We start from the raw sequence: 15,686 nt of genomic DNA on the forward strand, positions 1-15,686 counted from the left end.
TTCCTGGTGCTGTTTTCTTTCCACGTTAGTCCGTTTGGGTCTCAGCTGGGAAACTTCAATTACAGTTTTGTAATAAGGAACAACTCTATATAGATGGTTCTTGACTTTAAGCAAGGTTTCCTCTAATTGGCTTCAGCTCTGATCAGCGATAGGGGGGGAAAATAAAAATAAATCAGACATTGAAATTTCTATTTCTGTTAAATGCATGCTACAAATCTTAAGAACTCCCACCATTTTAGTCCACAAACGCATCAACCAAGAGCATGCACTACAATGCACTTTTATTCAGTTTAAAAACCCTCAGACAAAGGTTAGGGGCATGTCCTTTGATGCCCAAACGGGAATAATTTTGCAGCCACTTTGTTTTTTTTTTGTTGGGTTCAGAGCTGTTTCATACATTTCTTTTTGTTTGTTTTTGTTTTTTTCCTCTTATGTAATATGGTAAGCCAAGATCAGAAATGTCAGGTCAAATTTCAAAGTAAACCATGAACGTGTTTTTTACCAGGAAAGGCCTAATTTGGTACCACTCTAAAGTATGTAAGGAAAAAAAAAAGCAGGATCATGGTAATGACACACAAACAGTAGATTAGTCGTGTTTTTATTATTTGTGTTTCTCCCCCTCTGTTCAATGAACCTGCATATAACAACGCTCGCGTCTTTTCCACGACCAGATGTTTTACTTTATGGTAGGGCACAAGCAACTCGATAACAAGAGGATATCAAGAGTCGCTCGTTACTTTGATTAAAATCGATGGCAAAAAAAGTTGAGATAAATTAAAAGTGCCGCTTTTTACGGTAATTATCACACACTCATTTTATCGACCCAGACAACAATCCATTGCGTCTCGTTTGTTTTTACGTGGCTCCGTCAGCAAGGGATTATAATCGTGGAAAGACTGCGGTGGCCATTTTGTCCCTTTTTTTTGTTTTTATTTGGGGTACAAAAGGAACCCCCCGGACCGCACTGACCCTACTGGGTTTAGTAGGCAGTGCCAGATGTTTTTGTGCCCGTTTTGACAACCAGCGACCGAGAGGAAAGTGGAACAAGTCGTTTCTAAAAACAACTCTTTCTGCTGTAAGGAAAGAGTCATCAGATTTCCACCTGCAGGAGGTCACTCAGTTTTTTTTTTTTTTTTTTAACTTTGTTTTAGTTTTAGTTTTTTTCATTTGAGCCGGCTGGCCCAAATATGGTTTTAAAATCAAAGCCAGTAAAAGTGTAAAACGTATTATATACACAAGATAATTCAAATAGAATTAAAAGCTATGGGTGATTTTATCATTAAGCTCTCCCTCCAACATAGAAAATGTGCGTTTTACACAAAGCTGCTGTTCCTTTGTGTCTTTCTGTATTTTCAGTTGATTGTTTGTCACTATCATTACTTATAAAAAGATGGAGCCTTGCTTACCTAAAGTTGCATGGGAGGTAAAGCGCCCCCTTTGAACATTATGATGCCTTCTACAGTTTAGAGATGCACCGATCCAGATATCGGCTCCCATATTGACTATAATTAGCTGGATCGGAAACGGGATGATTGATGCCGATCCGGCATTCCGATCCACTCATTTCTTTTTTTTTTTTAAATCAATATTGTACACAGCAATACAGTTACAGCGATCCAGTCGCTTCAGGTCTATGTTTGCCACGCCGGTTACGTCATCATGCAGAGCGTGCACAGCAGCTGGCGATGAGCAAACACAGAGCAACACGGTGCAAATGCCGGACTATTTGGAAACGTTTCACACTCGATACGCCAACAAGTCTGACTGCAACGCGTAAGTCGCAAGGGAGGTGATAATGTTGGTAAATTCAACACCACAAACCTAAATGAGCACCTGCAAAAGACAGAGTTCCCGCGGATCCTTAAAAAGTCTTAAAAGGCATTGAATTCTGTAATATAAAACTAAGGCCTTAATTGGCATTAAAATGTCTTAAATCAATCTTTATTAGGTCTTAAAATTGTTACCAGGTCATAAATAGGATTTTATTTTTGTAATCCTTACCAAAAAGTAAAATAATTGACACAATTATAATTTTTTTTTAATTTACCAAACGGCTCAATGTAACCATCATTGGTTCCGTCCCGATAGCGGAACCAATAAAAACTGTTGCGGCCGGACCATAGCTGCATAAAAGAGTTGGCACTGATTTATAGTTTATTTTAGTAGGGAATAAAACAAAGTTTGTGAATTCAGTTCAGTAGTTGTTAAAAATATATCTGTAATTTGTGTGTTTTTGGCTTTCTTCCTATATGGAATTTTTTTAATAATTTTAAACACGTCTACTGGGCCAGAAAGTAATGGTTTATGTTTATGTTGCAACCAGGTTTATCTTGTTTATCGTGAAGTTGGTCTTGACTTTTTATTTCAAGTGGCATTAAAAAGCCTTAAAAAGTCTTGAATTTAACTTGCCTTATGCTGTAGGAACCCTGTAAAGAACACGCAGACCTTTTTCTTCTAACAACGTTTATGTCAAGCCTGGCAAGGTTTACGGTTTATTTATTCAGCAGTAGTATCGGTATCGGGTATCGGCTGATGCGCTCAGCCCGGGTATCGGTATCGGATTGGATCGGTGCGTCTCTCTCCTACGATTTACCCAAAACGTTCCCAGAATTGTATACCAGTTTTAAAAAGAAAAACCTTCAATGCATCTACACCCAACATCAGTTTGCCTTAATCATCAACAAATATTCCAGAGGAGACTCTGCCCGAGTGTTACGAGGCTGCAGGGACGATGTGTTATTCCTGTGTTTGCATTTCAGTAGCTCAGTGCTGTGCAGCCTGCTTTTGATTTGCTCTGGACTTGAAGTATTACCCTCATGCATCTCCAGACGTGTTGGCTGAAAAGATAACCTTATCTGGGCCATGTGTGGCCATGGTCTTTCTAATTCTGGGAATGTTTCTGGTTTTTCCTGGCAAGAATAGCTTCTTTACCCCTCTGTTGGCACACCTCGCTGCTTTTTCCCTCCAGATGTGCTTGCCAGCTCAGACCACAGGTCTGCTTTTTTTTTTTTTTTTTTTTTTTTGAGGATATTATCAAATTCCTTTTCAAAGCTTGTATTATGAGTTTTGTTTCCCAGAGTTAAAAGTTGAATCTCAAGTTTCCTTTCTGTAGATCCTCTGGTTTTTGTCTCTGAAGGAGTTTTAATCAGACAGCTTTTTGTTCAGTGTTTAAAAAAAATCTAATATTTAAATGACAAACTGAACATGTAAGGCTGTGGAGTTGAAAGGATTTTTTTCACATCCATCCAGCGGGTTGTAGCTGTGTTACACACAGGAAGGTGGGTGGAAGGGGAAAACCTTCACAAGTGCAGAGTAAAGATCTTTGTCACGTTTCCAGGATTATTTCTTTAAAATGCTTGTGGGCGTAGCTAGGACTGCGAAGAACTCTCTGCCAACAACAGCAGTCTAATCCTTGGCTGGAGTTTTTCTTGGTCGTTTTTTTTAAAGCGAGGACGTTGCAACATGCAGGGATACCTGGGCACAAAAATCCAGATATTAGGGGGGGGGGAAGAGGCTCTAAAGTGGTGAGGGCTTTCTGATTTGGGCTTTGCCGAAACCCCCCCTCAGTAATGAGCAGAACTACGGTCCAATGAGAGAGTAGCTGGCCCGTACGGCGGTCTCAGCACGGATAAAAAACATTCCACTGTAGGTCTCTGTTGAAATAACAAGGGTCACAAAACAATCAGCCCTCACAGCAGCCGCTCTCCCCTTTTCTCATGGCTAACGAACGAGATGGTCGCTATCCCACTTGTCCCCGCGCTTCACGCCTCCCCTTCACCAGAATGCTTAACCTGCATTCCTGCATAAGCATTTAGGCTTGTGACAGGCTTACTCATTAACTCCCTTCTGAAAACCCAAATTCATAGAAAGGACATTGTCTCACATGTTGCTTTCAGGAAGAAAACAAATTGGCACCGACGAGTCTGCTGGCCCACTTTGCTGCACGGGTTTAAGGATGAACGATACGCACAGATTTAGCCCGTAGCGTCAGGCGCAACCCAAGTGATCCAGCGCCTCCGTTTGCCATGGCTTCTCAGGCTCCAGCAGGGGTTGTTTGATTTTTAGACGGGTGGGTTTGCGGAGAAATTTCCCGGATTTCTGTGGAATTGTTGCAAACGTTTATTTTACAGTCCTTGGAAGATGGTGAAACCAAAAAGGAGCGCAATTTTTATTTTTTTTTTAAACCTGTTCACCAAAATGTCTGCAGTTTTATTTACCAAATTCAGTGCTTTTTGGTAAAAGTCACTGCACCAATGTACTTCCGTTCACTATCAGATTACATTAAAGCAAAAAAAAAAAGAAAAAAACTGTTGTTTTACTTCTTTTTTACGTTTCTGCATCAACCACCTGCCTTGGCAGACCATTTTTATGCACTGCAAAAAGGGAATTAAAAGTAAGTGAAATTTTCTTGAAATCAGTGTATTTTTCCTTGATTAGAGCAGGTAAATAAGACTATTTGTCAATGGAATAAGATTTTCGCACTTAAATATAGGAACAACTCATCTCCATCATCTTATTTCAAGTGCAGGATGTCTAATTATCTTATTTTAGCGGTAAAAATACTCATTCCATTGGCAAATAGTCTTATCTAGCTCCTCAAATCAAGGAAATATATAGTAATTCCAAGAAATTTTTAATTACTTTTAGTTGCCTTTTTGCAGTGCATCATTCTTGAATCGTGGTCGGGGGCCACACTGCAAAAACGGATCTAAAAATAAGTAGAATGTTCTTAAAATGTGTGGTTTTGTCCTTGATTTGAGCAGGTAAATAATATTATCTGCCAATGGAATGAGTATTTTGACCCCTAAAATAAGATAATTAGACATCCTGCACTTGAAATAAGATGATGGAGATGAGTTGTTCCTATTTTAAGTGCAAAAATCTTATTCCATTGGCAAATAGTCTTATTTACTTGCTCAGATCAAGGACAGGTACACTTATTTTAAGAGAATTTTACTTATTTTAGTTCCGTTTTTGCAGTGCATAAATGGCCCCTGGGCCGCTCCTCGGACACCCTCGGTTAAGAAGCTATGTGGCATTTTTATTCTTGTGTAACCCCACGTGTCGTCATGAAGTCTTTCATTCCTTCGGAGGCGCAGCCCTGGCTCGGTGCGAATAGTTTCTGCACAGCCTGTTGACATCGGTCAAACTGGAGCTTCCTGTTTTGCGTACATTGGTGTCGTGCCATTGATGGATTGGTGAAGATTAGAAACTATTGTCTCCACTGCAGAGCGGTGGCTGGAGTTCACACAGAAACTGTGACAGCTTTGCCTGCGTCTTTTATCTCACTCACATCCCTGTGTGAATGACTCAGCTGGTGGATGCAGCGACGCACACGCTTCCTGTTGTAGCTGGGGGCTCTGGTTTGATTTCCATACAGATATATTAACCACGAGCTTTCCTAATGTAACGCGGGAATGCCGCGTTTCATGCCTGCCAGCCCGCTTTACGGAGTGTTTCTGTGCTGAGCCCTGACCCAGTTTCGGGTTAGCGACATGTAAAAACAGAGCTTTACATACGACACTTTTAAGATCTTGGTTAAAAAAAAAAAAAGAGTTGTATTTATCTGCCTAGATCAGTTTTTGTCTTTGGGTTAGGGTTGAATAGATCGGAATAAATCAAATCTAGATTGTGAAATATAACAGAATAAAAGGAGAATGTATGTATAGTGATGTTAAAACTTCCACATCACTTTTGTTTTTGTTCTGATAGTTTTCTTAATTGCTTTCTTTACCAAAAAGGTTTGCATGTTTAGAGCTGAAGAAAAGGGTTGTTAATCATTTGTTTAAAGAAAAAAACAACCTTGGAAATCTTATTTAAGTTGGTGGCTGTAAGGCAATAAAGCATCAAACATTTTCAAGACGCCGTATAGTTGCTGACATGAACAGAACTGGGACTCGGAGGTGCTGCCTTTGCATTTTCTGTGCTGCTCTGATTTGCTCGAGGTTTCCATCTCAGAACTGAAGAGTGTGTGTTTTTTTTTTTTTTTTTTTCTTTCTTTCTTCTTCTTCTATCAAGGCAAAGGTCAAGGTGGCCTTCTCTGTTGGGTGCTGTTTGTTAGCAAGTTTACAGAACAACGTGTCATTAAACTTGGAGTGGAGCTGGAGCGTGATGGTTATAAAAAAACCGTAACGTTTCTAAACAAAATAAAAAAAGTATGTCGGTTGAATTTCTGTGTCGGTGTAAGTGATAACCCGTGCTCGTCTTCCTCTACCTGTGCAGGGAAGATGCATGTGACTCTGGCAGAAGCCCTGGAAGTCCGAGGGGGCCCGCTGCAGGAGGAGGAGGTGTGGGCCCTGCTCAGTCAGAGCGCAGAGAGCCTCCAAGAGCTTTTCAACAAAGGTATTTGTTTCTTTACTTTTGATCATCTTTAAAAAATATAGAAAAAAAATAGAGAAATTTTCTCCTGTTTTGTCCTGCCTTTGAGTTTAGAACATCTGCCTGCAGATTTGTCTTTAAATGAAAACTAAATTTGCTCATGTAAACTTATGATATGTATCTTTTTTTTTTTTTGCTCTGATGTTTTCATTTGCTTATCTCTACAAACACTGTAGACTGTGTGATAGTTTTGGACATTTTCCTCATTTTTTTGTGAGTGGCTTATGCCTGTGAGTGTAGCCAGTTGTCCTTGGCAGCACAGGCCAGATAAGGTTTTCAGCTTCCACAGACACTTTTATTTATTGAGAAAACTTGAGCGGCGGGCGACCGAGGGAAGCTTTAACTGTAGGGACGCCGAAGAGGACGTGAGTCTGCAGAAACCGTCGCTGTAAAAACACGGCGGGAGGTTCCTGGTTCCGCTCGTCGTTCCAGCACACCTGATAAGACGGGCTTAACATGTCGTCTAAGCAGCTGACCATTGTAAATCGTCGGACCGCATGTGTCTCTGGGTAAAATCAGCCACACTTCCCTTTATGGTTTTTGCTTCCCGGAGGGAGTGCTGAAGGTCCCCGTCACACCGTAGAAATGCTTTCTTATCAGCGAATGCTTCTAAATATTCCTCTGCTGCCAAGTTCCCATTTATGATGAAAGACTTTTGCAGAACTGATCTTGAATAGTATCTTTCGTGAAGGCTTCTTAGATAAACCGAGACGCAAAACCTGAATGCTTGAAGGTTTTCCCTCATCTTTTTGTCTTTACTTTGCTTTCTGCTGCATTCACAGTTGTATTTAAAGTGCCATTTTATCCTTTTTTTTTTTTTATAGTGTGTAGCTGTACAGTGTAACTTGTGGCCGCTGGCGTGTGGAGCTTCGGTCTGCTGAGTGAGGCTAAAATTTGAATAGCAGATGTTGGAACCAGCAATTATAGTCACTGAACTATGTAAAGTCTGTTTGCAACAAGAATGCGTTATAAATGCCCCCCCCCAATATTAAAGTTTTAAAATCAAACAATGTTGTTAGCCTTGCTGGTAGAGCGAAGAGCTTGAGCCGTTGCAGATTTATTCTGCAAAGAAACGGAAAGCTGCAACCGGTGGGGAAAAAAATGCATGCAATCTGTCTAAATTTAGCCCTCCTGTTTTCTTTTTGTCTTGAACGCAATGGTTGTGTGCATAAAGATTAGGAGATTTGTTTAAGTGAGGAGAGTTTTTCAGATTTAGTGAAAGGATTCGGCCGTAATGTTTCAATGTTTATTTTCTGACTATGTTGTCACCTTTTGTCTGCTCGACTGTTCATACAGTAGCTAGCAAAACCACATATACCCTTTGAACTTGGTTACCCTTTATGTTCAAACCACAAACTTCCTGTCTTTTATGGGGATTTATTTGACAAACCAACTCAAAGAAGTTCTTAATTGTTTTAATTAGTTTTTGAGATGTAAAAAAATGAAAGAGTGGCGCGTATTTCGATTGAGCCCCCCCAGAAGTTTGCACATTTTAGGGTATATTTTTACCAGCTGGGCACATCTAGAGGCCGTGCTTCTTTGCAAAACAGCTCAGGCTCAGTCAAATTAGACGGAGGTTGTTTGGAATGGTAATTAGTATTCAAAAGTAGCCAGCTCATCAGCTACAACTTTCACTTTTCTACATTTTCTGACTCCAGACTTATCAGGTCTTTCTATAGAGTCTCAGTAAAATGTATGTCTGGGCTTTGGCTGGGCCATCCCAGCACATGAATGTGATTTGATCTAAATATTTTTATTCTAGCGACGACGGTATTTTCAAGGTTACCGTCCACATGGAAGGAGAGCTTTTGCCTTAGTCTCGTGTCTTTTGCCACATCTTACAGGCTTCCCTCCAGGATTTCCATGCATATAAGGGCCAAACGCACCCAGGCCTGCTTCCATAATAAATCTGTTGATCGTACAATAAATTAATTAAAATAAGCACAATAATTTGTGCAGGCCTGCTTGCTTATTTCCCCTTGTGTTTCCATCTCCCCTCTCTGAGGCAGGATAACAAAAAGGTTTCGGTACGGGCCATCGATGTCTGCTCTCCCTTCCCGTCTCGTTTCCTCAGAGTAGGAGTAGTTAAGGCTTGCCAGGGTTTCCCACAGAAAATGGGGTAATCCTGGCAGTAGTTGTCTGGTGGGTTGCGGGAGGTGTCCTCTAAGCGGGGAATTGGAAGCACGATGAGCGTTGCTCGATGGAGCTCGAAGGAGGGGCGCAGCCCCTAACTGGGTGCCGTGTTGTGTGTTAAGCTAACTACAGCTAGCGCGTTAGGTTAGTTGACCAGGAGTTTTCTTTCAGACGGGAACTTTACTGTCCATTTTATGTTTCTCTCGAGGGGTGCTGGTGCCTATCTCCAGCTGTCAATGGGCGAGAGGCTGGGTACACCCTGGACAGGTTGCCAGTCTGTCACAGCATTTTATTCATGATTAAACAAATAAATAGTGAGGGAGAGCCAGAGAAACGCTAGTTAGAAATGAAATTGGTGTCAAAGCCAAACACGACCGCTGCAGGGTGGGAGTTTTTTGGATTTAAACCAAATCACGCCACCCGCTTAATGTCTTAGCCGCTAGGTCGAGAGGACAAACAGGCCTAAACGCACCGGATGCGGTTGACTGTTCACGTTTCCATTCCGACTTCTTGAAACCACACAGGTCCCAGCTAGAGGAACCGTCAGACTCGCGATATCAAATATTCACACGGGGGTATATACTGTGAATCCCGACAGATGCTGCCTGAACAAGCTCAAAGAAGATCGCCCTTTCACTTATTACCGTTTTTCAGCTTCCATGCTCTTAGCGTACTGCTTTCGTTGCGAGTAGAAGATTTTACTTTGAAGTTTTCCCCAAAGCAGATGTGTTTTTCTCTGCCACCGTGTCTCACTTCCTGTCTGACTCATGGCTTTCCTGTCAACTTGATGCGTTACTCCAACAAAAACAGACCCCTGGTCTATCTTGGTCGGACAGTCGGAGATGCAAGGAATCGTAAAGCTCCATTCCCTCCAACATATTCTTATTTCTACGGGTATCATGTGACCCAATTTTCGACTCAGATGCCAAATTCCGGCTCTGTGGTGTTCTTGGCCTTCAGTCCCATCCATCTTCCCATCCGCTCTGACCAGCTTCCCTGTCCCTACTTAAAAAAAAGGATCCCCACAGTCTGGTGCTCCCACTACTATGTTCACCATAGAGAAAGTGTTCGAGTCAGAGCGTGTGTAATGTTTTTTATGTAGGCCAAGATGTTTAATTGTAGTCCTTCCATCTTATCATTTGCCACTGGCTTTGGTTGTTCTAGCTCATAAAACCCCAATAAAATGCAATGAAGTTTGTAGCTGTAATGGGTAAAAATTCTGGGGATGTAAATGCGCTGCAAGTCTGCCAAGGTCTTTAATCACTTTCCAAATGTGGCGTTAATTGCCTGTCAGCATAGAAATAAAAATGAACTGCAGTGTGTGTGAACATCCACTTTTATAGAGCCCAGCGATTCAGTCAGCAATGGCTCAGTTGCTCATCAAACAGCAGCAGCACATTGTAATATGATAAAAATCATGATTACTTTTTTTTAAGTAAAGTTTTGCATTTGATACTTAGACCTTGTCTACTTTACAGTAAGATCGTTCAATGATCAGATGAGGTCTTAAGCAGGAAACTTGTATTTACTTAGTAAATTCCAGCTTTTGAAAGCAGATTTTTTTTCCCACAGTTCTTCAAATCTAGCTCCCCTTTTCCCCCACTCTGCCCTTCTCAGACTAAAGTATGAGTCAAAAGAAAGAATTTTGCAGCACTGCTCAAACATTCCTTTGTATATTTTTAAAACCATCCCTGACCATAGCACCGCCTGTGGCTTTGTAGGAAAAGAGAATTATGCTGTGTAGCCATTCCTTTTTTTGCTTCTACGCTTCAAGACTTTTTTGTTTTTGCAGCCTAGGAAAGCGACATGTGTTTGTGTTTACTTCAGTCAGCTTCCATATCCATAAACGCCAGAGCCGTTCGCAAGAAGCAGCCACTGTGGTTAGATGTGTGAGGCATTTGGGCTTTGAATGTCTGGACAGGGTTTTGATAGAGCTTTAGAACATTGTACTTTAAGGCTGTGCTTGTTTGACAGTGTCTAAAAGTTTATCTGAAGAAAGACAACTTTTCTTTTGCTGTTTTATATCCGCGTTCATGTTTTGTTTTTGTTTTTTTTTTGTTTTTTTTTGTGTGTCCTGTCTGGCAATCTGTCAATAATAATTGTCTTAATGCCAAAAAGAGCCCAACAGATTTTGCTTTCACATGTGGAGCCTTACTGCTTTTGCCATAGTGCTCTGCTTGATTTATATATGCAAGAAGCTTTATTAGATTTTTATGCTCGGACTATTTCATGTTAAATGGACACTGAAACAGGAAGGTAGAAGAGGAAAAGAAGGAGAGAAACAGATGAGACAAAATGCTAAAGGAGAGAAAAGAGAGAGAGCACTACAACATCCTCTGAGTCTGCTTCTACACCTGCAAAGAGAGATGTAAAAAGAACAGCAAAACTAACCAATAAAGTATTACAGGTACAAACAACCAACGCTTTGATACATCACTGAAGAATATACAGGGTTAATTAATACAACATGTATGAAGTGGCAGCTAAAGCTAATAAGGGTTTTCAGTATAGAAATTAATCTGTAAGTATCTAAATCCGAGCACCTGTAGGTGTTTGTGAGAGTGCTCTTGTGTATGTATTGTTTATCCCGCCGCATTCATGTTTTGAATTGTTGTGTTCTGTTTCCGTCTTCAGATCCTGCAGCCATGGGCTTCATCATCTCACCCTGGTCCCTCCTGCTCATGCCCTCTGGCAACATTTCATTTGCAGACGAGTATGTCACCCAACAGGACTTAAGAGCGTTCACAGCTCCAGAGGTCATGGAAGGCATCTCCTTGAATTCAGTTTCTGACATTGAAAAGGTATGCACCGCTTTGGTCATGCACACGGACAGAGAGGGTAACATTCTTTGCTGTATCTTTATCTTGATGCATTTCTACCTAAGTTCATTGGTGCACTCCCATAAATCAGCAAGCGTAGAGCTGCACCGATTAGAGTTTTTTGGGTGATATCTATTCTCTTAAGAACTACAGTTAATCACATTAAAAAAAATGTTCTTGCCATCCTGCCACGAGTAAAAGTGCAGTCACTGAAACAGGGTCTAACAGCAAAGACAATTGTTTTGGTGTGTTCAACTGTCTTTAGCATCTTTAGCTTATCAATCTTTCGTATGTTAGCCAAATGCAGAGGTCTATATTTCCTTGAGGATGTAGATCCTTGAGAGATTCCTAAGGACTGCCAACATTTCCAAACCCCGCCATGACCGACCAAGATCAAAAGCTAAACCGGATTAAACAGAGCAGCTTTGCTGTGAAACTATCATCGTTCGGTTATCTGCTGAATGTTTTCCTCTCTTTCTAAATAGTTGCCTGACCAAATCTCCTGCAGAAAATGTAGTTTCTTTTTAAACAGCCCTTTGCATCTCTCTGCTTCCTGCGAGGGTATTTTTTTAAAGCCCCCACGAACCGCGTTTCCATCAATGTGTTGTTTTTCTATGGGCATTTTGAAATATTGCATGGGGAAAAGGTTGATGGAAATATAAAAATTCAAAATTTTCATGGCTAATGGATGGAAACGTGGCTATAGATACGGCAGATGGCTAAACTCAAGTCTTTTTCATTCGGTAACATCCACCTCAAAGTGCGCTGTCATTAATGCATTCACTGACTCCGAAAAGGGTAGGATTTTTGTATGTCTGACTGGTTGATAACCAAGTAAGGGTAAATCAATCAGACGATTCCCAGACCAGGGTAGTTCAATTCAATTTTATTTATATAGCGCCAATTCATGAAATATGTCATCTTGAGGCACTGTACAAAGTCAAAATCAGTCAGATTATACAGATTGGTCAAAAATGTCCTATATAAGGGAACCAGTTGGTTGCTTCAAATTCCCGACAAGCAGCATTCACTCCTGGAGAAGCGTAGAGCTACAGGAAGAGTCGTCTGCATTGTCCATGGCTTTGCAGCATTCCCTCATACTGAGCAAGCATTAAGCGACAGTGGAAAGAAAAACCACCCATTAGCGGGAAGGAGTTCTCTTTCATTCTGGTTGTTTATTTATTGCTTATCTTTCCTTCTCGTTACAATAAGCCAGCTTATCTAGAACTGGACTCATTGTACAATTAGGCAAGTAAAAAAACCAAAATGTTATCTTATTGTACACTGAAAGAATGCATTGGAGTTAGATAATCTAGGTATAAATGTACATGATTCGCATGTCAAAGTAAAAAAATAAATAAATAAGATAACATCAACTTAAATTAAAACGATTCTGTTTAAGTTAAATTTACCCAACTTACTTTTTGTAGTTTATATAGACCTTAAATGGGATTGTTAATGTTAAAAAAGGATATAAATGTCCTATTTTTAACTTACTAAAACTTGCAGTAACTCTTTAAAAAGAGAGTTGTAGCTAGTCATAATGGCTCCTGAGTTGGTAAGTAGATGTAGTTTTGTAGGTTTAAAAAGTAAATTCACTCTTAAAGTTTGGTTTGTCAACAAATAGAAAAGTTGATGGCTTAAAATCAGTTGTAGATGCGTTTTCAGTGAAATGTGTACATAAATGATGGACAGCGTGGTGTGGTTGAACTTCTCCCGACTTGGCGTCCTACACTGACACGTTGGCAGACTGTATGTCCAACGTTCTGGGGAACCGTGTCTTCTCCGCTTGTTGAGAGAATCGCCACAGCCCTCCCATTTCAAATCTGCTACTCTGGTAGAATAACTGAAAGCTTGCATGACTGAAAACCCGTCTCTGGCTCAGGCCCACAAACCTCAAACAGCTTTGTGCTGAGTCAGTTTTCCAAGCCTGGATCCGACTCTCCAGCTGAGTTATTTCGGTGCACAAGTTATAATCCGTTTCCTTCATTATAAGACTTGAGCGTAAATATATGTCAGCTGTGAGAGCCAAAGCTTTCCGTTACTGTTTTCAACCTGGTGTTGTGTGCTCACTGTTACTCCTCCCAGGCTAGTCTGTGAGGTTTCCTGGAAGCGTTAGTGTATCTTTAAGTTTGCGCTCCGTCTGCTCCTAAAAGACCTCTAAGGTTTGTTGCATTCTTTGGCAGTCCCTGAATTATTCTTTACCCTACCAAGCCCAACATTCAGGGGAAGTGATTTGTCTCCAAAGCAATGAGTCGAGAGTAATAACAGGAAAATGGAAAAGATTTGGAGATTTAAGGTGGAACCCCTCATCTATGTTCTGTGTGGAAACGATTATTCACCTTTAATTCTTTTACGGTGGTTTTATGTTTTCTTTCCCCTACGTTTTACTAAACGAAACCTTGTCTCTACAACCGTCACACTTTTTTATGTCAATTGTTGCCTTTTCAGTCAGCCGTTTTGTCTGTTGTTACACCTGGATGTGCGATTTGCTAATAGCTGTCTTTTCCCCCCACAGATGCACATGTATTCCCTGGGAATGACATTATTTTGGGGAGCAGACTACGAAATTCCCCAAAGTCAGGTAAACATTGTAAATGAAATAAACTTCCCTCTAAAGCTATAATGCTGATAAAGGCTTATGTTAATATTTAAAAACCCTATTTTAGTATAAAATGTAATATTCACAACTTGTCCTATTTACTTTGGTTATTATTATTGCGTCACATAAAACTCAGTCTTGAACTGATAATGATTACATTATCACAAATACAGCGAGTGAAAAGCTGGAACTGCCCCAAATGTCTAAAGTGTAACGTCCCTCATGATTTGACATGATCACTACTGTATCTTAAAATGTCATCTTGAGGAGGAAAAGTGCTGCCTGGAAATGCTCTCTGGAATATATTTGGAGAATGAAGATAATCAGGTTCCCCCCGCATCTTCATGACGGTCGGTCGGTCAGGTGTGAAACACGTCCACTCTTATGAGAAGTGCCGCCTTCATTGCTGCTGCAATACTTGTCACGAAACAAATTTAGGGGTGTACTTGTGTAACCAATCAGTTTATTTTAATATACTCTGATCCAAATGGCTTTAATGGAAACTGGCTACCAGGTGATTTGTTGGAATGTCCTCTTTATATCTCTTACCTTGAAACTAGCGCCAAAGGCATCACAAAACGAAATGTGAAAATTTAGAAGCGTCATTTATCCAGGTTAAAGGCATTCTAACAAATGTCGGTCGTAATGACATTAGTTACTTTATTTTATAAAATAGCATTGTATATGAAAGCACAGCAGACTTGAATTACATTAGTATTGCCAGAAATACAGTATTTAGATTCCTGATTAATAATAATAATCTTTATTGTCATTAAAACGTATATTCCAATGAAATTTGTTCTCTGCTTTTAACCATTGTGCGACACCCGGGGAGCAATCTGGGCTTAAGGGTCTTGCTCAGGGACCCAGAGTGGCAGTCTGTGGGAGTTGAACCCAGAACTTCCGGGACACAAGCATAATCAGTTACTGAAATCAAATTTTTATGAATAAGAAATTACTTTTTTTATGAAGGCAGTAACGAAAAAGATAGAAGACAGCAGATGAATGTCCTCCCTTATGGTGCAAATAGATTTTTTTTTCAACACCGGATTTAGGCTTATCTTGTTTGTTCTGCTGTCTTCTTTTAAGACGGCAAAAATAATCAACACTTTTAATTCAGAATTTTGGCCTTTTTTAAATCTAAAATGCATTTTAGATTGAACCCTTCATGTAAGGTAGTTATTGCCACGCGTAGAAGATGAATGTAAATGTTTTATAACAGATAAAATTAGTTGTGTTTCCATGTGAAGTTCTGCCCTCGGTGATGGTTTGTCCTTCCTCATTTGGTTTCCTGTTCAGCCCATGAAGCTGGGGGAACACCTAAACAGTCTGCTGCTCAACATGTGTGATGATGTTACGTTGAGCCGAATGTCGCTGCGCACGGTGCTGGACATCTGCAGCAAGCACATCAGAAACTCCACCTGTGACCCTCCTTTCTCCTACATTCGAAAACTGGTGCGGCTGGTGCTTGGCAGTCTCTCTCAGGTATGCACCGCAAATAATACAGCACAGCATTCATATTATGAGGAAAATGTGTATGTAAGTTGCAGGAAAATGGGGTTTCACACTCATTAAATGTTTCTTTTTTTTTTACCCTCACCGTACCAACTTTGATCCTTTAATTTTTGCTTACTTCAACTCTTATTTTCTCAGCTGGATGGTCTGCTCACAGATAGAGAATCTCTTCCAGAGAGGAGTAAGGAGATTCGAGAGAGGTTGAGAGGCAAAGGCCTGCCATCGGGTAAGATTAGCTT

At 40.5% G+C, this 15,686-nt stretch overlaps 1 protein-coding gene across 4 annotated transcripts in view; it reads left to right on the forward strand.

The window, feature by feature from the left end:
• Positions 1-15,686, forward strand: part of ptpn13 (protein tyrosine phosphatase non-receptor type 13) — a 58,997-nt gene that overhangs the window by 1,475 nt on the left and 41,836 nt on the right. For all 4 annotated transcript variants that reach the window (XM_012879767.3, XM_012879768.3, XM_012879769.3 and 1 more), the window contains exons 2-6: positions 6,223-6,342; positions 11,146-11,312; positions 13,849-13,914; positions 15,232-15,417; positions 15,586-15,673. In XM_012879767.3, the coding sequence (XP_012735221.2) occupies positions 6,228-6,342; positions 11,146-11,312; positions 13,849-13,914; positions 15,232-15,417; positions 15,586-15,673 (622 nt within the window). In that variant the 5' untranslated portion in view covers positions 6,223-6,227. The remainder of the gene's footprint in view (positions 1-6,222; positions 6,343-11,145; positions 11,313-13,848; positions 13,915-15,231; positions 15,418-15,585; positions 15,674-15,686) is intronic.

The sequence above is a fragment of the Fundulus heteroclitus genome, chromosome 8, assembly GCF_011125445.2.
Source record: "Fundulus heteroclitus isolate FHET01 chromosome 8, MU-UCD_Fhet_4.1, whole genome shotgun sequence".
In the NCBI taxonomy this organism is placed as follows: Eukaryota; Metazoa; Chordata; class Actinopteri; order Cyprinodontiformes; family Fundulidae; genus Fundulus; species Fundulus heteroclitus.